Here is a 27,542-nt window from a genome sequence, read left to right on the forward strand (position 1 = left end):
CAACTGATTCTGGGTTAAATTCACAGAGAACAGCCTATTCTTTCATCAACATTAAATAAATGTTTTGCAAAAAGCAAGATAGTGAGAACTAACATAATTACAGGTTAATTTATCAATATGAACTAAATTTTTATTAAATGATGACATTTTTTTATTTTGACAATTGCTATTCTGTTAAGTAGACAATAAATTTTGTCATTATTCAAACTTTCCTTTATGTTTTTATTAGACATAGACTCATTTCTGTTACCAAACCAATAAATCATCAAATTTGGTACAAAAGGAAAAATTACTGCTGTTAAAGTGATCTTAAAAAATTCCCAGAAATAAATAAAAGATCTAGTTTTACAATTTTTACTTCATGACTATCAAGTTAAATGGTTTAACTTTGATTACATCTTGAAAAAAAAAATCTTGTCTTTGATGAGTTGTACCAAGCCACTGATTGAAGAAATTTAATTTTATTCAAAAAATTATAATTATAATTTTATTAAAAAACATATTTCTATCGATAATTTTACTAGGCTGTCCATGAGAAACAGGCTGTAAAGGAAAGAGGAGTTTCTATTAAAAATGCCAATCTATATTCATTAGAAAAGAAGGACGTTCTCTTGTGTATCAACATTGTAAAAATAGTGTGAATATCATATTTGGTAGTAGTTATTTAAATGAATAGTAATAGTAAAATAGTATTATTATAATATAATTAGATTTAAATACATTAAATAGTTAGTCATAAAACAAGTAATAATATGACACTAATCAGCAGATCAACCAGCACTGTTTTGTCAAAGGTTGTACAGTATAGTATACTTTATTTTTTATTTTTTAAGCTTAACATAGTTACTGCGGAGTGCTGTGGCGGTCGTCTACCCCCCCTAGCTAGCTACCATCTGTGGCATCCCATAGGGGTCTCAATAGTCTCATCAAAGTACGTCAGCCTCCTCTTCTGGATGACCAATGTATTAATGTACTTCTCCTCTAAGGAGCTACCCTTCCCATCACTAGTGTTAGTATAGTTCATAATGTTTAAAATAATAAAACTTTGACTGGGAGTCAAGGGTGAATAAAGTAAATAAATAAAAGTATATTTTCCTGTATAGAATAACAATTTGAGTATTTCTACCCCAAAAGTAGTTTGCAGTTAGTTTTGGGCTGCTACAGGAAAGGAAAACCAAAGACCGTTTCTTGGCCACAGTGGAAAATAGAAGTGTTGAATCTTTAATAACAATTACAAAACGTAGAGTATAAGAACAGGACCAATGATTACTCCGGATGAATGGCAATCAAATAGGGATATATAAATCTGCCAGAAAATGGCAAATCATCGAAGTGCATATCACATACATAATTTTGTGTGTTCACAGTAGCACACAGTCCACCAAAAGTACAAGAAGATCAGCAAAGCAATATGGACAAGCAGAGCACTTTGGATAGCTATTTTACAGAATTTATTTGGCAACAGTATAATATGGGCCGTTATCTTCCCACCACAAAAGAGTAGACCTAATAACTAGTAAACTGTGGAGAAAACAAAGAAATAATGTAATTGGTCAACAGTATTCCTAGTGTCAATGTTAACAAAATAACAGGTCTGTACTATGTTCTTTGGTTACATGAAATAGAACTCTTCGGAATGGAGCAGAACACAAGGATAGCAGAGGCTACATATCCTCCTATTAATTGATGAATCTGGACAACAGTCCCTTGCTGCTGGGTCTTTCTTATTATTGGGTGGGTATTTATCTGCTTAATGTCTGTTATATATTTGTTTTGTTTACAGACAGAATTGTGGATTGCGTTCCAATCCTTACAGATCAATTACAAAAACATTACTTAAGTTTATCTTTGGAAACTGGAAATGTATTTTCACTTCAGTCCGTCCACTGAAAGCGTGCCAGTGCTAGTACCTTTTGATTTAGCACAAATGGGACTGATGGGGCCCTGGTTATTGGAGGATCCAATGCTCTCCTTCACCAGAGGGAGTCACATGTGCTATAGTTGGTGAATTTAGGTTATGTAGACTATTCTTCATTCTTGCATTGGCCAGGTCACAGTTGTATTGGATTTCATCTGTTAATGATTCATCTTTACACTATATCACTTGATTTTGCTTATAATTTTGTTTTATTACTTATCTTTTCCTAATGTTTATACTCGAACCATAAATTTATTTGATGGTTCATGTTATCAAAGTTAGAATGCCTGTTAGCAATAACCAATTTTTCCAACAACAGCAGTCTTTTCCAAGTATTTCAATGACCCTCATACAGGTGACACTGGGAAACTAATATAACTGATTGTTATAGACATTTTTATGATGATGCGACTATCACAGACTAAGCTAAAATGATATTTCAAATCAAAATAATGTACCTGGATTAATTTGTCTCCTTTCATGACATCCAGATGAAGACCAACTGGTGGTTTTCCTGCCCTGAAAATAAAAATGATTAGTTAACTATTCATCATGTTTCTATAATAAATACACTGTCTGCTAAATACACTTCATGAATGGGGTGTATAAGGTAATCTTCTCGGATTTATCAGGGATTTTCTCAGTAGTCAGTCCTTCTGAGTTCGAGTTGGAACGCCAGTATCCGAGTTTCACATTGGAAAATGGAGTACCTCAGGGAAGCGTCCAACGTTTTACTTTGTTTGCTGTAGCCATAAATAATATTACAAATTACATGCAAAAACTGGTTAAGTGTTCTTTATATGTAGGTGTTTTTTTCTATTTAAGTAGCATTTAAAACACTAGCTACTGGTGAGAGGCTGTCTTCAAAACAAAATAACCCGCTTAGAATCCTGATGTAAATCTACTGGAATGATGTTTTCCCTGGAAAAAACGAAGTGCACTTGCTTTTTCCAGTTGAGGGGACATGTTGACCTTCAACAATATTTACATGGTGAACCAGTTGAGGCATACATGCAGGTTTGATTTCTAGGTATATGGTTAGACCAATGACTAATATCGGCAACACATTTGATGGTAAAATGTCTAAAAATGTTGACATGTTGAGGGTTCTAATACCCATTGGAGAGCTGATCGTATGCACTTATGCATGTTGCACTTCTACCAAATCCATTCCTGACTGGACTATGGCTGCATGGTTTATTTGTTGGTGCAGGCCACCACACTACAGATGCTCGATGCAGTCCATCATTCAGTCCTCTAGTAAAGCCCTGATGGGCTTTACTAGAGTTATAACTAGGATTATCTTCAGAAACCTCGGCAGTTGAATATTAGCCTTGCCTCAGCTAGGATACCACCGATGTGAATGCCTCTTGCCTCTTGTAAAATTGTTCGGTAACCACCTGTTTTTTTTTGTTAGTGATGAGTCAAAGAAATACCATCTAAGTACACCCCACACAAGTGGGGGAATGTCAGACTCGCACAAGTTTGGCTAATTGTTAGGAGCCTATGTATACCCACACCCTACTGACTAAAACTCCTTTCTCACTCCTGACTCCCCATCCTTCCTGGAACAGCTTAAGGAAGCATTTCATCTCGAGGGGGTAATATGCCCATACACACATTCATACACCATACATATACAACAACACATAAATCACTAACAAAATGAAAAAAAATATATACTAATCAAACAATCAAGACAAAGAAATGTGCACCAAAACTAACCTAATCAGTACAAAATATATTCAATGAACATGATAAAATTCAGCCAAAAGTCACGCCAGTATACATACTCAAAATGAAAAATCACCACAGTAGTTATTCAATAAACATCATAAATAACAGACATCAGAGTCACCCCAGTATACAAAACATGCATGAAATATAAACTAACCAACAGCAGCAACATGAATGTCATAATACATATACAATAAAAGTCTATCAAATTATCAAAATCATAACACATATCACAAAAGAAATCAAAAATACAAGTGCATACCTTAAATAATTACCAGAAAGTCACAAGCAAAATCATCCCATAATAACACCCGTTCCTGTTCAAGCACAACTGAACATACCTTATTTTACAATGGGAGATGACCCCTGCACATTTGGGAGGCCTCCTATGGACTCAGATGAGAGCCTATAGGCCCACGCGCCTTCCAGCGTCATGCTTTATTTCGGTCTCCTCGTGTGCATGTAACTTCCTCATTACTGTTTTTACATAGTCTTCTACCGCCCTCCATTGTGCCTCATCCTCCGTGAGAATTCGTAGTGTGTCTTCAGGATGAAACAAACGATCAATGCTTAATTTGCCCAGCATCTCATTCCTTTCCTCAGTAAATCTCGGGCATGCAAAAAATAAATGGAGGGGGGTCTCCTCCTCATACCATTTAAGGCAGGTGTCAGCATGGTCAAACTTGATCCCGTATAGCTAAGATCTAAATCCTCCATGACCCACCAGGAACTGTGTTACCTCATATCACAGCGAGCCATGTCCCCTTTGACACCAATCCTTGACATTATTTATAAGCTGATGGGTCCATCTACCCTTCATAGCCACCTGCCACAGATCCATCATCTCATCTTGTATTTCTTGCTTCTTCCTCTTCTTTTCAGCTGCAAGCAGTGGTCCTACAGGCCAATGCCACCCAGAGGTAACATCTCCTATGGACGGACTCTAATTTCCCTCTATATTTGGTATACTTTTGTACACGTGACCACAGCTGGACACTGTACACCACCACAGTCTGTAGCCTTCTCATCTGTAATGATGGTCCCCTTTTATTCAGCAGAAGGCTGAATCAATCTCCTTGTTCTCTCCGCCCTTTCATATGCCTGAGGTGCATGAGCCCCAAAACTAAGCCTAGAGACCACCCATACACACAGGTATTTGATCGCTGGCTGTGATACTACCTCGTTACCGTTCAGGATCACCCTCAATGTTGGTCTTCATTTAGCAGCAGTGACAACGATCAGCTCCATCTTCTCCTGTGCCAGGACAAGTCCAGCTCCAGCCATCCAGTCCCTTTCTTTTTCCTGTTTAGCCTCCGGTAACTACTGTTTAGATAATTCTTCAGAGGATGAATGAGGATGATATGTATGAGTGTAAATTAAGTGTAGTCTTGTACATTTTCAGTTCGACCATTCCTGAGATGTGTGGTTAATTGAAAACCCAACCACCAAAGAATACCGGGTATCCACGATCTAGTATTCAAATCCATGTAAAAATATCTGGCTTTACTAGGACTTGAATGCTGTAACTCTCTACTTCAAAATCAGCTGATTTGGGAAGACGCGTTAACCACTAGACCAACCCGGTGGGTCAGCCATCCAGTCCCTGATTTTCTCATATGACACGCATACCTTGTTAGCAGTGTCCTGCCATGTGTCTGCTTTGATAACCAGTGTGAGATCATCAGCGTAGCCGAACTGCTAGCGGGAGGGCAACAATGACGCCGTCCAATGAATCCGTCGTGTCAGTCTAAGGATCAACCCCTGCGGAACACCTCTATCAATTACCCTTTCAACTATCCCATCCTGCAGCCTGCAATCGGTGAGATAAGAACTCACCATTCAGCATAGATAACCTGGTACTCCAAGCTCTTCCAAAGATCACTGAGTGCAATATGAAATTAAAAGCATTCCTAACATCCAAGGTGGCAAGAATGCAGATCTTACTACTTCTTTCTGCATTACACCTCCAGCTTCCCGGCAGACGCCCTCAACTGCGTCAAGGGCGGACCTACCCCTACGAAAACCGAAATGATTTACAGAGAGCCCGCCCTGTGCCTCCAGGGCTGCAGTGATCCTGACGTGAAGCATCCTCTCGAATACTTTAGCCAACGCATCAATCATGGCCAGCGGCCAGTATGACGAGGGAAGAGCTGGATCCTTGCCAGTGCGCTTGGAAACGGCACATATGGTACCAGTACCATACGTGCCATTTCCATATGTTCGGGAAGACCCCCTCCTTTAAGCATGAATATAGGTTTCAAGAAAAACCTCCGAGGCGGCTCGGACCGCTACCTTAACCACCATGTTCGGCAGCAGGTCCAGGCCAGGAGCCTTAGCAGATTGTGTTTTTGTGATCACCTCCTTCAGTTCCTCGCTAGTAAATAACAGAAGGATCTCAGGGTCAGGCACGTCCTCATCCGCTTCCTCCGTGGGTACCTCATACCCGCGGGGAAAAAGCCCATTCACAACATTAGAAGTTTCATACGCAGTCGCTGTGTGCAGTGCCTTAAGTCTGATGGCACTCCTCACCAATATGGCGTAAGGCTTCCCCCACGAGTCAGTTTCTATGTTTTGTATCAGTTGAGACCAACATCTCTTCTTTGATTGGACAATTAGCTACACTTTGATCTTAGCCAAGAGGCCGAGAAGCAATTGGAAAATTAGCTTTCTTAAATTGTTTCTGCATACCTTGTACTGCTCTGCATATACAGATCTTACCGAATGCAAGTATGCCCTAGTTGTTGGCCTTCTGAGCCTGTGGCACTTATTTCTCTTAAGAGCTATTTCTTCCATCCACCAATACGTAGGGGGATGTCCCTGTCTAGTGTATTTGCGCAGGAGGATGGAACAGGCCTCTTCTAGTGCGCTTGCAAGAAAGGAAGCCTTTTCTTCCACAGTGATGTCTCCATAGACCTCTCTCAGATTAAGTCCCTCCGTAAGTACTGCAGGATCCTGCCCTATTGTACTCCAACCCATAAATGTAGGTAAGTCGTCTCCATCAGAACCAGTATCTGCCATAGTCATCAGGACAGCCTGGTGATCACTAGCCAAATAACCATCCTAGACTCTCCAGTCATTATTTTTGGCTGCAACCTCTGAGGAGGCAAAGGTCACATCTAGGATGGAACCTGTTGTGCCCCTCCTAAAGGTGTACTCTCCTCTAACATTGAGCACATCTCGATTCCTCCCCGAGGGGAGAAGATCCCACCTCGTAGCATGTCCGGCCGCTACACCACCCGCTCCGTTGCTAGCCAGCAGTGGCTTTAACGGAGGACTTCTTCTCGCCCTCAAACTGATGCGCACCATAGCTTACAGTTTAGGCCCCGCAGAGATGCCACCGATGCAGATGCCCCGAGGGACATCTACATCGGTAAAAATTCACCCCGAGATAGATTTACATGTTTATGCCTTCAGAATGAAGACAACGGACACCTGCAGCTACCACGTCGCCCTCAAGAACTAAGCTAGAAACCTAACCGAGGAAAGAAGACCCCGCGCCTAGATCCTACCATAAAGAGCCACTATCTGAATGTCACAGATCCGCACTAACAACCTCAGCAATAAACTTCCCACTAAAGTTTAACATCGAAATTTAGACCTAGTTCCCTTAAGAACCCCGCTTAATACTCTAATGAGCTCCTTCGGCGGTCCTGCTCAGGGCGAGGAAGCGAAGGAATAACATTGAGCACAGCCAGATCAAGCGCCACAACCATGTCCATCAGGACTGCTCCTATCTCATTTGTCCTGGTCGATCCCCAGACATTGAAATCACCAGCCACCAAGAACTGCCAGCGAATTGAAATATCCCTAGGTATGATGGTCAATATTTACTTATATTCTTCCATGGAGATGTTGGAGGAGAGATAACAAGAATAATAACAAAGCCAACTACACATTGTATGTCATGCATAGAGCATGCCACATAGAGGTCCAGTACCATCCTCTGAGATAATCCAACCTGGGCGGGGTCGCGGTGCATTCAGTTAAGAAATTAGGGCGATATACATGTCCGTCTCTGCCACATCTCTGGCACCAGTGCACAGTGATTTGTATTTAGCTGTATTATTTTCATTGTCGTGCTGTTGCCCGGTCCTCCTTGCTAGCTGCCATGCTTGTCACCTTGGGACATTTAATACTGCCCATCCTGTGACCTTTAATATTACAGGTATGGCATTTTGAAACAATGTTGCAATCTGCAGCACGATGTCCAGTTGCTCCGGAGTTAAAGCATGCAGCCTTTCTGTCTGCGCCCGTGCAATACCTCGATCTGTGTCCCAGTTTGTGACACCTATAACATCGCTGTGGCCATTCTATAGTATCCACCCTACAGTGTACAAAGCCATCTGTGATCCGGCCCTTCTGTCCTTGTCACCACTGGAGCTGGCCGAAACCTGGCCACACCAGTGTCGCCGTAACTCGGCCTAATCATTATGCTTACATCTTCCGGAATCTGTTGTCCAACCACCATGGACAGGCCTTAACGTACCTAATCTGGCTGTATGTCATTTTTTACATCCCTGATCCTAAGGAATGCAGTCCTCGTCCTGGTAGTAATACTTCCTTCCTTAGTATTGGCTACAATTGTGTGTTTAAGCATACCATTAGCGTTCATATTCTCTTTAACTTTGATCTCCATATCGTTGTTGCCGGTTATCCTAATAGAAAATATCTCCGACACCTAGGGAACCGCTATTTCTTTCAATTTCTATGAGAATGTCTGCATAGGATGTACCCGGCCTGACCACAATGGTTACAGTGTTATGTTTAAATCCCTCTGTGGTGTCACTTCCCCATGGTATTGTATGTTTTCCACCCAGCAAAACAATGCGGTACTGACATCCAGTCCTTCGTTCCCCAGAATGTTTCTTACATAGACAGTGGAATACCTCTTGTCTGTACAGAATCCATACTGCGTCCACTACTGTCCCTTATTTTATTAAAGGCTTCAACTAGGGTCTACGCAGTATCAGCACCAGTGTCTGTGACAACATGATACTTATTTTAAATAGGGGCTTCTATATACCTCGTACCATCAGTTAAACGTGCCTCTAGCGTAGCTGTCGTCACTTCCTCAGCTCCAATGTTAGCTTTGCTAAGGATCCAGGCCACTTGTGGATGCATGGCTGCAAAAATCTCCATCGTCTTGCCTCTGTAAGTGTGTGTATGTCCACTACTACAACAGTGTCCAGAGTCCCCTTCTTCTATCCGGTGTCCCCACGTGGGTGTTCTTAAAGGCTTTTTGGGCCAGTTCTTTTTGATAAGCTCCAGTAATTCTGCTGATGGTATCCCATTCTTCAGCGCATCCTGAATGGGACAGCCTGTATCTATTTGTGTTTGTGTAGTCACTGTACAACTAGTTCTGGCGCTAGTCTTGTTAGCATTAGCTGCTTTCTCAGATCCAGTACAGCGATGCTGAGGTCAGTTTCCAACACCTAGATACTTTTGTTGACATGTTTTGCCATGTTCCTCTGAAGCTCTTTAGCAAGCCACTCAAATCTCTGGGCAATTTTTTATAACGCACCAGTCGCTACATCTTTCACAGAAGTAGGAGATCGCTTCGCCTTGGGTTTTATGTTACCTTTACCGCCTTTGATATGTCGGGGGTGCAGTCCCTTGGGCTTCAGGTCGGGCATTGCTTCTTCCAAATTGATCTTAGCCGAGAGGTCACAATGTCGGTATTTTGCGTCTGCCTTTTTCCTTTCATCCTTTCTATTATATCAGTTTTCTTCAGGTGTGAAAAGTCATAGACGCCATGCACACCTTGCACGAGAGTGCAAAATATTCAGTGTAGAGGGTGGTGCTGATGAAAAGGTAGAATTTTTGGTGGTAAGGGGTACCTTGGGGGTCTGGTCTGAAACCCCATGGGTTGAACCCAGGGGTCCTGGCACGGAGCTATAAGGAAACGAGTATTTCCATATATATTTGCCCGTTGGACAGAAAAAATGTCTAAGTCCTGCAAAATTCAATTTGCCGCTTACTCCGTAAGGAAAATAGGGGGTGATTATAGAGGGATGAGGAGGGTAGAGAAAGTCGAGGGAGAAATTCTTGGGGAAAAGCGTGGTGGTGGTGTGAGGGTACTTCAGGGTCCGGCATGGTATCCAACGGGTTATGGAGTCCAGGGGCCCTGGCAGGATTTATAGGGGAATAAGACTTTCCCTATATATTTGTCCGTAGGACTTAGTAAAATTTTTTTTATGAAATTCAAATTAACCACTCACTCCCAAAGAGGATTATACTAGTAGAACAGACGTACAAGATTTAACAGTCACCAGTTCAATAAAATAAAATAAACTAAGTTGGTATGCCTGTTTTCAACTATGACATACGTCCATTAATTCAATAAAATATAATAAACCAGATTAGTACGTCTGTGTTGTAAAATGTAAAATATAATAAATTTATAGTAGGACTGGCTATGATACTAAGTCTGACTATGTTACTATTTACGACCGACTATGTTACTCTTTATAAAGTCGTTTATTAAGTAAATCTTAACACTTCTAACATTTATCACTACAAGTTTCACTTATTTACACTCTAAAAATTAGTTTTTTTTTCACTTATATAAATTAAAAATCACTAAAAACAACTCTAAATGTGTATCACAAGTGGACCGAGCTTCTATGTTGCTTACTATAGCGCACCAAAACTGTCGGTGACACTAAATTACTTAATCTAACAATTTTGTTTTTTTTCATTTATTTAAGTTTAAACCTATCTCTTTATGTATATTTTCATTCAGCAAATACTTCTTATATGTAATCTATACTAAAATACTATCACTTTTAAATGTATTAACCTAATAATCTAGTTTAATGCACTCACCGTGTTCACTACTAACACTACACTCGTGTCCATCCACCTTGTTTACTAAAAACTTAACTTAAAAACTATTAATAGTCTCGTACTCCGCACCTGTACAATTGTTTGTTAAACATTCTTACACAATTTAACATACAGATCACTACGATTAACACAGGATAACAGTTTCTAGAGCTAAACACCGCGAGTAGTGGCAAAGTGGCGGCCGTCCATCACTGAATCTCATCCTCTACTGGTAACCACCTGTTACTGTAAGTCGTTGGACCCTTGATAAAATATTTTGATGACTTTAAAATTTTAGCCTCCTCGCCCAAACAGGCGCTGCATGTAGCATAATAGCCTCACAAACGCCTTTGTACAGGATGCTCATGGTCCTAAAATTAACACATACAGGACTAACCACACGTTGAATTCCGAAGAAGACTCTACAGGCCTTCTCTGCGACGTATTGAAGGCGCCTCTTGAAGTGCAACTTCTCATCCAAGAACACCCTGAGATCTTCTGAGCCTGAACATATTTAATACATTGGCCTGACATCGAAACGTGAGCCGGCCGCCTAACAGCCAATCGACCCTTGAGGAGCATCATAGTGGTCTTAACCGGGCTGAACGTCATCTTGTGTTGATGTCTACACAGCTCCAATATCCTGTACACACGAGTAGTCCTGAGCTCAAACTCATTCCGAGAGCACCCTTCGACCAGCAGGAGTCCGTCATCGGCATAAGCTACCACGCGACACCCACTGGGCAACCTCAGCCGCAGAAGAGAATCAAACTCAAACACCTACAACAGAGGACTCAACACACTGCCTTGGGGCAACCCTTAGGCAGTGTCTTACCAACCTCATGGTTGCCCTCATGGAGCAACACATCATGATGACTGAAATAGATTTACAATAATTGCAATTTGATATCAGTACATGCTCTTTTCTGCAATTGGTAAATAGCAAAAGGCCATCACAGGTTATTAAAAGCAATGGAAATGTCCAGTAAAATTCCCAAGATATATTCCACCGCACTCATCGATACTACTCATCACAGGAGTATAGCGTTCTCGGTACCTTTTCCGGGACGAAACCTGTAGTGGTTTTCCATCAGTAACCTACGCATGGTCAGCCTCTCATTTATATGAAGATACATAACCTTCTCAAAGAGGCCTATAAGACGAACTAATAGTGGGATTCTTGTCCCCTCCTTTAAACAGCAATTTAACAATTCCTTTTTTCCAGCAAGCACCCACCAAACAATAATTTATTGAACATCCGTGTGATAGTTCTCACATTTACCCCTACTGAGCGAACAAGGAGCTTCACCGTTATTCCATCAAAGCCCGGGGCTTTACCCCTGCCTAAACTACAAATAGACTGACACACTTCGACCTCAGCAATCTCCACAGACAATGCATCTCTGCGAAACAGAGCGACCTCACCTGTAGGGTGAGTGTGCAGTCTCCCCAACTTCATTATCAGAAGGCAGTAAATCGTTAAGTAATCTGCGTAAGATTTCAGATACATCTGATATTACACCATGTCGGGTCGAAACAGCAGACAGAAGAACGTCCTTAACACCCCAGGCATCCTTGTTTCCCTGTTCACTAACAAAGGAACGCCAAGAATCTCTCTTACCCGTACAGACCTTATGGAAATAATGAGATCTTCGTTCTCTATACTCCGCAACTAGGACATCCCGCCGTTCCAGATCACCCTCACGCTGAGACGCTCTCCGTAAACGACAGACAGCCTGTTTCAGACCTGTTAATTCCCTATTCCACCATGGTGTAAGTTTCTCTTGACCAGAACTACGGAGAATCGAATGCTCAACAGCATCAATAAAAGCCGCTGACAACCTATCTGCCAGGTCCTCTAAACCCAATGTCTCTAGACTCCGATCAAGAACACAAAGCCTTAATCCGTTCGGCTACACCAGCTTTATAAGAACACGAAGCCTGGCCGACAGAAATTCAACAAATTTCCTCCAGTCCGCAGGCCTGTGCAGAGAAAGACCCTGCTGAACTGTAACGTTACTTCGGTAGTGCTCACTCAAGCCACCAACAATCGATGATCCTTGAGCAATCATCAACCACCTTTCCAGTCACTAACATTGGCAGAAATAAAACTACCAACAGTGACATCGATGTTCGTTCCACCAAACAACAGACACTTATCTACATTACCTGCGCAGGTGGGCAACCCACCAGGCATATTAAATACAAGTAAGCTATGCTGGGCTAAAAAGCCTTCAATTAATTCACCGCCATCAACGGTGAACCCGCTGCTATACCACAACAGTGACTTAGCGTTAACATCCACACCAATAAGGGTTGGACTATGGGGAGTATCTGATTGGTCGTCAGAGTGTTTGGTTGTGCTTCAGGTGGCTCTCCAATCTTTTATCTAGTGGTTTATGTTGGTGGATTTTTAATGTATTTTAATGAGTTACGGGCTTTGCATATTTACTATTTGAGGTAGTGTGTGAAGTAAGAGTGGTGTTTTCTTTGTTTTATATTTTTTATAAAGTTAAAATTTTATAAAGTCAAGTTTCGCCTGCGCTTGCATTTATTTGTTAGTGCAGGTGGCTAGATTGATTTGTTATCGGGGTGAGGTAACATTATTTAAATATTATTGATTATAGTAGCTTACGTTGATAAGGTGTTGTTGCTTGAGTTACTTAATTTTAATTCTTGTGCTTGGTTACCTTTGATAACAGTCTTATGTAGCTTACTATAATAAGCTATTGTTTGATAATTTTTATTTGTAAGAGGCTTTGTTTGTCATTTCATATACAGTGTGTTAGTATTATAGAGTGGTTAGTGAGTACTGTGACTGTTTAAATTTTTGTAAATTTCAGTAGTATGGAAGAAGATTCAGGTAAATCGAAAAGACGTTCCAATCTACCGGAAGAGAGTACCTCTCAGAGGGTTGTCGTCGCTAGGACCGTGACATCTGTGGAAACTGAGACAATGCGGGAGAGAGTTCCCAAAAGAAAAAAGAAGTAGTGCGGGATAATAGCAATGGAGATATCACTGAGGAGACAGATTTAGACCATCTTCTGGAAGAACTGAAGTTGTTGAATAAACTCATTAATTAGAACGTTAATACCAAACAAACGGTGAAAGAAAGCGCAGTTCAAGCCCTCGAGAAAGCTAAGGACTTCAGAGGTTGTTGTAAATTCACTGTACACTGCGAATTTACAACTTGTTGAGTTGTCACATCCTAGGTTGGTGCCCAAAACAAAAAATAAACAAATGCAAACACAAACAGAACTGCCAAGGAAGCGAGAGATTAGAATCTCTCTAAGGATACTCTCTAAGGATGTTAGTTAACATCCTTAATGAATACATTACAGATGAAGAGTTAGTGACATTGAGTAAGAAGAAATGGTCAAAAGATGTAACGAAGGGAATGGAACAGGTGACTGAAGTTCAGAGGATTGGGATATCTGTTATTTTAGGGATTTAACCAAGTCTCTGAAGGGAGGCTCTATACCGCGGACTTATGGGATCAGCCCAGGTGAAAGAAACGGCTGTTGTAACTGACACGGTGTTGGGTAAGCCTGTTAGGAGAATGAAGTTTGTTGTGCATTACGATTCGTCGACTACGTAATCTCAAATCTTGAAGGGACTGAGGAAACTTTTTACAAAATATGAAATTTTACCAGGGTTTTCTGTGTGTGTGGGTGGATCAGAAGATGTTGATATATATTCAATGGGACTATCAGCAGAAGTTTCAGGTGATGATGTCTTCAGATGAGATGGCTTCCTTAAGTGGTGTAAGGTCAGCAGGTAAACAGTCGGTCCGCCGGTCACTGATAGTGGCACGGTGATAGTAAAGGCCCAAGGCAAGGCTTATGCGAATCTGTTACAAACCGTAAAGGTGTCGGTAAATAGTGAAGAGGTGGGTGAAATAGTATCTCTACGGAGAGGAGTAAATGAGAATTTGAACATCTGTATACACGGGACAGCAAAGGCGGAGGAACTTAGGTCAATCTTGATTCCAAGACGCTTGGACTACGTGTAGATATCAAGTCTAGGGGTAGTCGTAGGACAATTGTCTATCCAAAGAATGTTTCAATGGATTCTCCAGAACTGGAGATAGTTGAAGTATTGGAGAAGATTTTAGAGGGTACTGAAGAAGTGTCCTCGGTTCGTTCGACCTACATATGCGAATACTCAACATGCGACAATTGGCCCCCTTCAAAAGTAGTCATGTGGGGTATGAAAATGTTAGGAATTAACCCCAGATGATGAATCTGAAGTCAAAAATATTTTTGACATACCTGGAGTGCTGAAGGAGCCAAAAAACTCAATAAAATGAAGGGGAATCAAAATGGGTTGATAAAAAATAACAAATAATAGAAGATCCAACCTGGCGGCCCGACCTGCCATGCCGTACTTACTACCAGTAGGTGGGAAGAGCCGTTTGGGTAGAAAGGACACCCCCTACACTGTTCAATGCTTAATTGTGGGCCCAGAGTATCGTCCATGCCTATCACTTTTTTTGAGATACATTCTTACCTGGAATTCACACAGAGAGCAAGAAGTGTTGTCAAATCTGTATTTTAAATAAAATATGTTTATAGCAGTAGAAGCATCAATGGAAAGGCATCAGCGAAACCAATAAATTAATTAAAGCAAGCTTTAAAATCTGAAGAAAAAAATAAAGATGTTAAAGTTCCCGTATCATTTCTGGTACTGAATAAAATTAGAAAAGAAATACAGTAAAATGAAAACATTGCTAAGACAAAAATTCAATTAGAAAATAAAAAGAAATATAACAAAAATAAAATATGTGTGACTGAAGAGAAATCATAATGAAATTTCATTGCAAAATGAGGTCCCACATTCCAAAAAATGTTATTACAATCAACACAACATGAGTTCATAGCTGCACTCAAATGATGATAATTGTACAATACTGATAATTTAAAAAATAATAAAATAGACTTACAAACGCACTACATGTAAAAAACAACAATTTCTCAACTCTAATTGAAATTTAAATGTTTGGAAGTCGGTGCCAAATTAATAAAACCAACTAACAGCTTTACTAGACGTTAATTTGATGCAGACATAAAAAAAAAAACAAAAACAAGAATAAGCTGACAAAAAATTCTGGCTGTATGAAAAAAGTTACAAGTAATGTAAGTGCATGAAACCGGTGTTTCAATAAAATAATAAACAGAATGCAATGAAACATAAACAGACTGTTATAGAGTGTAAGCTAAGGCACTCTTAAATTCAGGATTATGTACTACTTTTTTAACCCTCAATTTCTTACAATTTTTCTTAAATTTTCACCAAAAATACTTTAAATATCAGAATGACATCAAGTTACACAACTTTGGTATAGGTATAATATACCTATCAAACACTAAGCAATGATGACTATTAAAAAAGTGTCCGTATCTTCAGATTGTTTGTGTAGAAATATAATTCTTTTTTTAAAATAAATTTTCCATTTAATTTATTTGGGAAAACTCTCTGACTATCATATGAAGTTCCTATACAAAAGAGAAAAAGAATCAGCAAAAGCATCCGTCAAAAGCATTTGAGAAAGAATAAGGCTTGAACATAAATAAAAAAATAAATAAATTGTTGGTTGATTGTAGAACTTCTTCCTTTTTTTAAATTCAAGTTAAAAACATAAAATTTTATTTAAAGGCACACTCATGAATACATACTAAAACTCTTGGACCAATCTATATCGGACTGTTTTATTAAAACAAAAACTATATAGCATCATATTACACTTTATGTTATAACTTGAACAAAATCAGCTAAGGATAAAGGAATTTAAATAAAATATTAAGCAAATTGTTTTCTTGAAATTGTGTGTTATAGATTTACAACTTTCTTTTTTTCTTAATGAAAATTTATTGCATGAAAGTGAATATGGTTTGCAAAGGGTGTATACTTTTGCTGACAACACTATTGATGAATAAATGTTATAAGTTATGAAAGGACACACAGAACAAGTGGCACTCAAGTTAACAACACTGAATAATAAATGGAATTGTACCAAAAAGAAATAGTGTGGTGAAAGCATGATCCCCTGAAAGTTCCTAAAGGGACACTCAATTATATGTTCTATTTTCTTCACTTCAATGCTGTAAAATAATAATCTATTTCCCAATCCAACACATAATCTTTGTCATTATTTATAAAAACTAAGAAATTGTTCTTTACAAACATTTTTTTTTTATCACAAGATTCTCATTTCTTTTAATTATCATCTTATCTCTCAAGGTTATTAAAATAAGTTCTTCTAGCACTATGGAAAGTTTCCAGTTTGTATTCTTACTAACCTTTAATTGTTTAAATACTCTTAATCCAAGATCTTTTTTCTGCTAAAATGAATGTATCAAAAATCACACTGTTAATACAGGTTCCTTGTGTCTGTGAGTGGCATGTGTAAGAAAGCTGCATTTCTATCATGTAGAGTAATTAAATACAATAAATCAATAATCTTCTTGACTTCTCTGCACACAAACTAGATAATATAACATTTACAATTTATAGAGAAACTATTACAATGATATACTTAACCACAACACATCTAACAACCCCACACAGCACAAACTTGTTAATTTATTACACATATTCCATCATCTAACAACTACAATGAAGAACTCATGCAATAAAATATCTGGAGGTAATGGTTATTAGCTTATAATTGTAAACAATATATCACATAAAAAAAAAAGTAAAAATCACACAAAATGGCATTTTCAGGAAAAGTTACTGGGTTGCAGTAAAAGTAACAAATAAAATACCAAGCTCATAAACAATATTAACAAAACAAGGCCTGACAAAAATAATAATCTAGCAACATTCAAATTAGACTGTGGTGATCACACTAAATACTATACTTTACAAACACTTAACCATAAATACAAGAAACAGATAAAGACACTACATACAATGAATCAAATTTTTATAAATTACTTCACAGAAATAGGACATGCGTACAATGACATTAAGCACAATATGTAAAATGTATACATAGCACATAAGAACTAAGATCTCACTGAAAGTTACAAAGAACATTTAACAAAACCATCACATTAAATGAACAAACACAAATTAGACTGAATATATTAATATTCAATTATATACTTAAGATGTTTCCTAACTTTTTTTAAGAGGGTACCATCTACAGTGTGCTATGTGTAACACCAATGAAGAAGATGCTACTAATTAGTTCCAAAATATACAGTGGCAAAAAAAAAAGTGAAAACTTTTGAAAAATACAACAAAAAAAATTTATTGATAGAAACTATTACGATTAAAAGATATATTATAATTACTTAGACATTACAATACAATTGTAAAACCTGAAGCCACATGTGCTTGTGAAACACTTTTCTACCTAAACTCTAAATTCATAACCGATAAACACCAAATAACTGATAGAAGAGTCCTCAGAACCTTTCCAAGAAAAATTGTGATTAATTCCCACCACGATTCTCTTCACCATGCCAGGATCAATCGTCAATACCATGAGAAAACAAAGACTATCATATTATAGATGCCAGAGACCAGACTGATGTATCAGATCTTTAATAAAATCAAACATTATAAAGTGAAGAACAGTTACAATTGGTTAAAGGAGATCGAAGATCTAGAAGAACCTAAGATGATGGAAGAAATGATTTTGGGAAGAGAAGATGGGAGAATCCTAAAGGAAAAATCCATCACTTTCCCTAAAAAAAGAGAAATGTACAACATAATTAACAGAAGAAATATGGGCATCCAGATCTCTTTGGATGAAAAACTGTATGAACAAATGCTGGGGCCAAAGGAAGAAGGAGATTGATCATTCTCAAACTTATTCTTCAAGGATTTTGAAATAATGGATTGATTAATGTACTCCTCCTCAGTGGATACAACAATACTAATAGCAACATATAAAAATATAAAATTTTGAGAATACCTAATAACAATAACAATCAAGCAGTTAATAATAAAATTACATCAAGCAGATAATGTTCTCTACATATGACTTTGCCACTCTGTCATTGAGGTTTCCCACTGGTTTTTGCAACATCTCAAATAAGGTGCCACAAATTTTGTCTTGAATTGCTTGTTTCAATTCACCTAATGCCTTTGGCCAACTGTTATAGACCACATTTTTAAGGTATTCTCACAAGAAAAAATTACAAACTGACAAATCTGGTGATCTTGGAGGCCAGGGAATCTCACTAAATTTTGAGATGACATGATTACCGAATAGTTCTTGCACAGCTGCCATTGATTGCCTTGAAGTGTGTGATGGTCACACCATCCTGCTGAAACCAGTCTTCATGTTGATATGGGAAATTGTTCAATGCAGGTGTAATTCATGATTTTCATTGGGGTTGCTGTATCCCCGGTAACAATAGTTCTATTGTTCACGTAACCTGTGAGATGAAAATGTGCCACATCTGACACTCACAGTTTGTTGTCCTTGTTAACGTTTGTCATGATTTTTTGACACAAATCAAGCGGAACTGGTGATTACTCTTCACTTTGACGTGAATTATGATCACCAGATGAAGTACAGTACACAGATCGTTCAGATCAACCAAAGAATTAAGGAGATGGGCATTGACTGATACCATCTCCTTAAAAATTCCCTTCAATCAGATCAAAAAAATATATTTATATATTTATTTAAACCCGTGAATGGTTTTTTAAGTAGCATAGAACCTATTAATGAAGCTTCTATAAAAACTACATTTCTGAGCTAAATTATCTATTTCTACCTTATAATTTTCCATAACTCAAAAAGTTACATTGGTTGGATAAACATTTTAATTATCCCTAGATGATATGAAATTAAGTTTAAAACATCATGACCTTCCTTAAAAAATTATAATAAAAATTAAAGTAATTGTATTAAAAGACTGGTTCTTTAATTATATCTTTATTCTAAAAATTTCTGGAAAGAAAAACCAAATTCAATGAACGTAAGATTCTTTAGGTATTTATATAAAATGCACTTCAAACAATTACATTCTACAAAAAAAAAGGTCACACTTGTGTCCAGGTAATAACATACTTGTTACACCTGACATTCAACGTAATGAATATATTAAATATGATGAAATTAAAATGTAGCATAAAATAAAAAGTGATAGAGAAGTAGCTCAAACCAGTAAAGTAACTGATGACAAAAAAAATATTTATTATTTTCAAGAATTCTTGAGTTAAAAGTAATTTGATTCAACAATCTTTTTAATGTGATAGTAATAGCTTTTTTTTATTATTCGATGTACTTCATTATCCAAACATACTCGCTGTCCTGTTTAGGTTGGATGATCAGGATTCCCCTGTACATTCAGGTAAGAATTTTTCACTTACAAAGCAAGAAAGCAGAGATTCTTCAGTTTCATTTGTCATAGAAAACAATGGCCTATGCAAAGTAGCTGAACTACTAAAAAAATTATTCTCATACTATATGAATTGTGAATATAACAGAAAAAATTACAATTACTAGTTTGCTAACATATATGAAGCGAATTTTAATTTGATAATTCTATGCAAGTCTGAAAGCAGAATGCAATAATGGATTGATTGTCAAATGACTAATGGCTGGTACAGATGAATATAATGGCTAGATTGATGTAGTTTAATAAGCCAGGTATGAGAATAATAATTGCAGTAATAGTGTTATTCATTACCCAATAATACAGCAAATTACAAGAACTTTACATTTACTTCCACCACACTTAAATGAAGTACATCATTATCTTCCTTATATGATTGATCATGTTACCTTATGATATACAAATAATCAATTTATCCATAAGTAATTTTTTCTTCTGACTACATCAAACATCCAAGACACAAATTGTAAGAATATTCTTAAACTTTAGGTTACCACTGTAAAACAGTAATGGATCAAATCTAGAAAGGTATAAATGAAAAAAATATGAAACTGAATAACAATCTCAACAATTTATTTTAAAATACAGAGTACATAATTCTTATATAATTTACCTTAGGAGCTTTACCTAAGTACCTTATTACAACAGAATTTAATTTTAAATTCTTTAAAGAATTTGAAACACTTAAAAGTAAAATGATACTTTATATAACTCTATAGAGGGACTTCACAAACACTTACTTTGTAAATTCTTAACTGTAATTTCTTTTATTTAAGCTGAAATATCACCATTAAGTTTTGAATTAAGTTGTCTAGTTAGGCTGGTAATTTATTAAAATTGCAAACATAAAAGTACGAATTACATATAAGTTCTAATACACAAAAAAAAAACAAAACAAAAAAGGTAAGCCTTAATTTACATCTTTACAGTGAAACACGTCAGAAAAATTATCCTAAAAAATTTACCAAAATAAAGACGAAAAACTGAGTTATTCGTTTGAGTAATATCTTAAATATTGTACTAAAATTGTGATGCAGAAACAAATTATAAATTATACTCTGCGCAACCTAACCTAATATCACTTAAACACACTTCCTACTTGAGAGTTAGAATAGTACATAATACTGAATACACGAAAGAAACATAAAATTCAATAATTTTAAACATAGCGTAACGTATTTAATTTATTTTTAAAAGGATAAATGTAACTTACCAACTGGGCACATCATAATGATTCGCCATATTTGTTTTTAAATATCGTGAGGACGTACAAATGTACACAAACACTGTGTAACAGCTAGGCTCTTGAACGGTGAGCTGACGAACCGTTTTATGTTATTTTATAATCTTTTTGAGTTGATCGATTTCTGTTAACGTTTATATGAAAGATTTTAAAATCGTCATTAATATGCTAGCATAAAATTAGTTTCGTTCTGATAAATGTATAAAAAAAGTAATGTAAATTTTAAAATTTAGTACTGGATTAAGGATCTTGTTTAGTCAATTTTTTTTATCATAATCTGGCACGTAAAATATGTAAAAAGTAACTTGTTCTCGTAATTTATCATCTGTATTAACGCAAGAAAGAAAGAGGCTTACCACAAAGAATAGAAACGTTAGGCAGCAATGGAATAAGTTAAGGCAATGGCGGTATTCGATATACGGTGCTGAGCCAAACCGTGTTAACAAAGCTATACGGCTTTTAATAGAACATTTTTTTGTACCAATTAAATGATAGGGTGGATGCACTCGTTCACTAGGTTGATTATAAGATTAAATTTAGAGGATGTATTTGCGATAATAAATTAATTAAAATTAACTTAAAAAATTTATTAAAGTTGATTTTAAAATTATAATACAATAAAATCAGATTTTTCTAGAAAACATATTTTTACATTGCAAACATGCATTAAAGATACTTTAAGAGTTAGACTATTTCAATTTCTTGATACAAAAGGGACACTGATGAAATATTCTCCCTAATGTAGAGCACCAGTTAAAAAAAAAGAATTTGAGAATCACTGCACCAGAATTGTTTATGAGCATTAGCAGTTTGCTTAAATAGAATATAACTTTATACTAAGGTATAATTGATTCTTACAAACCATCAACCTCTGTTCCAAGTTAACTCAGTTTTTGTTATCAGCACTTTTAAACCTGTTTCATCTTAGTTGCAAGTACTTGTTCAATACAATTAAAAGAAAATCTAAACAATGAACAAATCCAGAAGTTTAAACTGCTTGGATATTTTCTCTTTGTCTTGTTCACCCACATTTAAGAAAAATTAAAAGCTTTTAAACTGAACAAAATACGTACCACAAAGCTGAATTTTCATGGTCACTATTATTTTCTTCCTAACTATAAAAAAACTCTTTTTATTCTTAACATAATAAAAACGATGAGATCTGTTCAGAGTAGTGGTAAATTTCAGGAAAATGTTAACGTGATCTAACACTTTCTTAAAAATATCTTAGTTCAGGATTCACTTAGAAAATGAATGATGTTGACACCCTCACAACAAAAAAAAACCATAAAATTTTTGGTAAGTGAGTTTATTGCATATTTTGTTCATAGCACCTAAGAAATTCAAATAAGAAAACAATCTATTAAGACAAGCAATTATTAAAGTCTTACTATATTCAGTTGTGCAATTATCAAGTTTTGTACTTTCCCTGTTATTCATATTTGACATAATTAAAGGTACTAATGAACATATTCATTAAGTAATGTAATTAAAATATTTAAGAATTATAAATTTACAAAAAAAACAAAACTTTATGATGTATGCATATCATAATGAATAATTCATCATGATATGTTCATTGCATCTTAATGAATAATCAGTCACCAATCCTTCTTTTCTCTTGATAGCTAGAAAGCCAAAATTTAGCAAAATCATTACTCAAAAGCTTTTTTAGAAAAAGTAAATACAGAATTAATAACTCAAATAATATTTCAATAATAACTAATAAAATGCTCTTTCTTGATACCAATCAGTAGACAGTTCCAATAAAGACGAAGAATAAGCTGAAAACTTGAAACCTGCCACCTATATTTCCCTGAGGCAAAACTTCCACTATGAAGGGCTATTTTTACTCTTTATGAGGACTGTAAACAAAATGTGGGAAAAACATCAGTGGCTCACACATCATTAATTCCCACTTCCCATATAGTTATAATAATTAAATTTAGCTTGGCTATTCCACAGCAAATCCTTAGAAAATGTAAGCAAAAGATTGCTTTGATTATAAATGTTTATCTCTTAAGATTTAAATTAAATTAGATCTGAAAACTGAGTCTGAGACCAGAATAGAACTTGAAACCCAGCATGGCTATTCTCCTTGGTAGCAATCTAGTGCAATGAAGGGATTTTCCTCTTTTATTCTTAGGGATAGAAGGAAGAAATTTAATTTTTTAAAACCAGTTTACCATGTAACACTGAATTATAAAAAAGTACTTTCTCCAACAATACTGAAGAGTAGCAATTACTTCAATTCTAAGAGTCCCTTAAAATTACCCTCAAAACAGATGAAAATGTCAACACTGGAGATGGGTTCTGTTAAAACCACAGGTCGTTTTTCCATGTACTACCCTAAAAGAAGATAGTATAGTCATTCACAGCAAAATTAGTCTGTGTACAGCTTTTAAAGGGATACTTAAAACAATTATAGCAATGTTGATATGATTTTAATATTTTTTATCACACAATCTTCACAGTGCAGGCCATTTCTCCCATGGAACTTTATAAAAATAGACTTCAATTACACACAGGATAAAAATTCTTTTGTTAGTACACACAATCCATCTTTTGAAATTGTCTCTTCCCAGGAAAAATCTTTAGTTTCTTTAGAAACATCCTTTGTTTTACCCCTAGGCATGGATAATCATTTTTTAACACTAGATATTCTATAAGCGTATTAAACCTTTCTTTACAAATTGTATCATCAATTAAGTTGGTCTTAAATTCATATTCTGAGATGGTTCACTCAAGTTTATGAAATCACTTTAAATATTGCCTTTATCTTGAAGGGAAGAAAACTATTTTGCTGTAGTCACACTTCATGTCATTCAGTCTGTGAAGATATTTCAGGAATGCTTAAACAAATTTTTGCATCATTTTCAATGTTCTTTATAATTAAAAAAATATCTTTCGGCATACCAGAAGGTGGAGGTAGAGTTAACCGATGCTAAGTAGGGAATAAAAATGATTTCCACCTTAAAATTAAGAATAACTTCAAATTTACTCAATACAATGTTTGCATGTGAAAAAAGTTTCACATGTTCAGTCTTTGACAAGCCCCATCTTCTAACAATTCCAGCAACATTTTGGTCATCCGTTGCCGTAACGGTTGATCATATCAAAAATTGTTTAAGACAAAAGTTTTAAGTAGTGTTTAGAAGACTAACGACTACTTTAAACCAATTCGATACTGTGCCTATTAAGGAAGGTGTAATTTTTTTTGTCTTTGAAAACAGATTTTTACCACCTCCTGGGCCAATGGTTGATGGATATCAAAAAACTTTATTTAAGTAAGTTTTAGGCACTATCCAAATAGTAGGAACTTTAAACAAATTTGATATTTTACTTAATAAAAAAGTTAGTGATTTTTTTCTTTTTTTTAAAAAAGCCGCTGCATTTACACCCCATGGTCCAATTTTGCCCATTAACAAACCAAATTACAGCAGTTGTCCACAAGAAAGTGAAAAAAAAAAATATATATATATAATTTTTTGAACTGATGGTGGTTGTGGGGTCTGGGAGATGTGAAACACGAAGATATGTCAAAATTTTCCAGAAGTCAAATCATGGTACTCATTACAATAGGTAGCTTTCTTATGAAATCTACATAAAAACTCGATAAATGTTTATCCACGACATATTATCTCATTATGGACATAAATTATAGAGCATTAGGATGATCCATGAGTCCTTCCCATACTTCTTATGAATGTAAAAACTTTTCCAAAACATCCTGATTAATTTTACCAGTTAAATTTATTTAAAATCATGTTCAAAGACTAGATAAATGAAGAAGAGATCCTTAAATGATTTGTTTGAATCCAAATACTATTGTGAAATGGGAGTTTATTTTTGGAGCCTAAAACTTGGATGGCGTCACAACATGCAACATCTTTATTTAGAATTTCAGTTTGTTTCAATATATTTAATTGAAATGCATTCTTTTCAACAGCTGAGGAAAATAGCAATTTCATATTAAAAATATCAAACCAATCATTAAGTAATAAAGGACTTCTAAGTCCTTTATTACTTAAACTTTCACCTATACCAATTTTAGAAATTCGTTTTCCCCACAAAATTTGCTGTAGAATCTGAAAACAGCTGTGCAGCCAATTTGACTTTTTGTCTTAGATATAAACACTCCTTTTACAATTTGACTGCTTCTTTTAAATCAAATTTATTTAAAGTGATCAGTCTTTCAAGACAATCAATTTTTGCATATTTTTCTTGTAATATCAAAAGTCCCTTTGCACAAAAGGTTTCCTGATAATTTTAAACGGTGTGGTATATCAGGAACAATGAAAATTCTCCAATTTTCATTGTTAGGATATTTAATGAAGTGTATCAGTTATTGTCAGAGCTATATTTAACTCTTTCCACAGAGCTCTGTTCTCTCCTTCCATGTCAGAGATAACAGATACTAACATAAAAACAAATTTTGTAAATTAAAAATACCATATTTATTCGAGTACCCCCCGCACTTTTTTCTTGAAAAAATAGGGGCGTGGGGCTTACTTGAAATATAGCCTTTGCCCAGGATAATTTATATAAAGTATACATTTTCTTAGAAGTACCTAAATTCAATCTCATAAATATTATATGTAAATAATATATAATGTAAATATTATGTTTTTGGATTTAACATTAGGCTTTTGTTTATCAATACCGGATGCCGCTTATACAGAATACAACCTTAATTATCAACATCCTGTTCATATTATCGATAGACACAAAGTTACAATATTTTTATAAAACTGATTCATTCTGTATAGGCTGCATCCGGTTCTAATGACACTAGAGTTACAGTATCAGTTACCCATCGTCGTCTTGTCTATTCGCCATAGTCATTGTACTGTTTGTGTATGTGGAAGGTTATATGCATTTTATCTGTTTAGTTTATCCTGTAACGTTTAATACGGTGATATATTTTAATTATAGCATTAAAATGGGTACAAAAGGACAAGTGTCTACGATCTTTTACAGTAAATGAAAAACTGCGTGTTATTGAAGAGGCTGAAAAAATTGGAAATCGAAAAAAAAAAATTGGTGGCAGGAAGAAAATTTGACGTAGATGGAACCTGCATTTGAGACTGGCGTAAGAAGAAACAACTTCTGGTGAAAGGCACTGGTAATAAAAGGGCTTTTCGTGCTTAAAACCAAAATACACAGACATTAAAAAAAAATTGTATGACTTATGGAAAAAAGGAAATGCTGTTATGATGTCATAAAATGTGTCAATCATATGCTCGTGAAATCGCTAAATCATTGAAGAAAGTTGATTTTAAAGCATGCCATGGATGGATAACACAATTTTTTGCACAAAATGATTTGTCAATAAGATGAAAGACGACCATTTCTCAACGACTCCCAAACGCTTATGAACAAAAAATATTACATTTTCACAAATACATAATAAATCTTAGAAAAGATAAAGGCTATTTGCCTTCTCAAATAGAAAATGCTGATCAAACCCCCGTATATTTTGAAATGCCATTTGACAAAACTGTAAACAAAAAAGGTGAAAGAAGTGTTACGATTTGCACTGGTGGTAATGAAAAACAAAGGTGCACTGTTATGCTTTGCATTACTTCTGATGGATCAAAGTTATCTCCGTACATTGTTTTTAAAAGAAAAACTCTTCCTAGTACAGGTAAATGGACTTATTATCAGAGCACAAGAATCAGGTTGGATGAACGAAACCTTAATTTTAGATTGGATCAGGTGTGTATGGCAAAAGCAATCAGGAGATTTACTTAATAAAAAAAATACAGGTATGCTAGTAATGGATAGTTATCAGGGGCATACAACTGATAAAGTGAAAGATATTTTAAAAAAGGGTATGACAGGCCAAGTAATAATTCCAGGTGGATTGACATCTCTATTGCAACCACTAGATGTCTGCATTAATAAACCGTTCAAATCTGCATTAAAACAACTGTATAGTAAATGGATGGCTGATGAAAATTTCTTTCTCACGCCTACAGGAAGAATCAAACGCCCAGATTTGTGTTTGGATAAAAGATGCTTGTGAAGGTATTTCCACGGAATTAGTAAGGACAATTTTTTAAAAAATGCGGAATATCCAATGAACTTTATGGTAGTGAAGACCTTTGGCAGAGTGACGTGGAGACTACCGATAACTCTTCTACAGACATTGACAGTGACAGTGATTAATTAAAAATAAAATCCCACATTAAAAAGTGTATTGAAATCCTTTTCAACATGATACTTTCTTTTCGTTTTACTGGCCTACTGATTCTGAACTAAACTAGTACTTACGGTAATTAATTATTAATGTAATATTAATATTGTAATTTAAATGAATGAATTAAATGCTTTACTTTCTGATTATTTTAGTATTTACGTATTTTTTTATCATATCTGCTGCACTTTAAAATACCGGTATATACTCTTTTTTTTTTTAAATTTTCGGTCTGGAAAATCAAGGTGCAGGGCTTAT

General features: G+C 35.9%; 1 protein-coding gene across 3 annotated transcripts in view; it reads right to left on the bottom strand.

The window, feature by feature from the left end:
• Positions 1-21,460, bottom strand: part of NiPp1 (nuclear inhibitor of protein phosphatase 1) — a 62,663-nt gene extending 41,203 nt beyond the window's left edge. Inside the window, exons 1-3 of one of the 3 annotated variants that reach the window (XM_075369132.1) lie at positions 21,056-21,399; positions 16,780-16,964; positions 2,377-2,437 (exon numbers count right to left, since the gene is read on the bottom strand). In XM_075369132.1, the coding sequence (XP_075225247.1) occupies positions 2,377-2,400 (24 nt within the window). In that variant the 5' untranslated portion in view covers positions 2,401-2,437; positions 16,780-16,964; positions 21,056-21,399. Of the gene's footprint in view, positions 1-2,376; positions 2,438-16,779; positions 16,965-21,055; positions 21,400-21,441 lie in introns of those variants that run through there. The other 2 variants (XM_075369152.1, XM_075369141.1) reach the window with 2 other exon arrangements.
• Between the last annotated feature and the right edge of the window lie 6,082 nt (positions 21,461-27,542).

Source organism: Lycorma delicatula, chromosome 1, assembly GCF_047948215.1.
Source record: "Lycorma delicatula isolate Av1 chromosome 1, ASM4794821v1, whole genome shotgun sequence".
Taxonomy (NCBI): domain Eukaryota; kingdom Metazoa; phylum Arthropoda; class Insecta; order Hemiptera; family Fulgoridae; genus Lycorma; species Lycorma delicatula.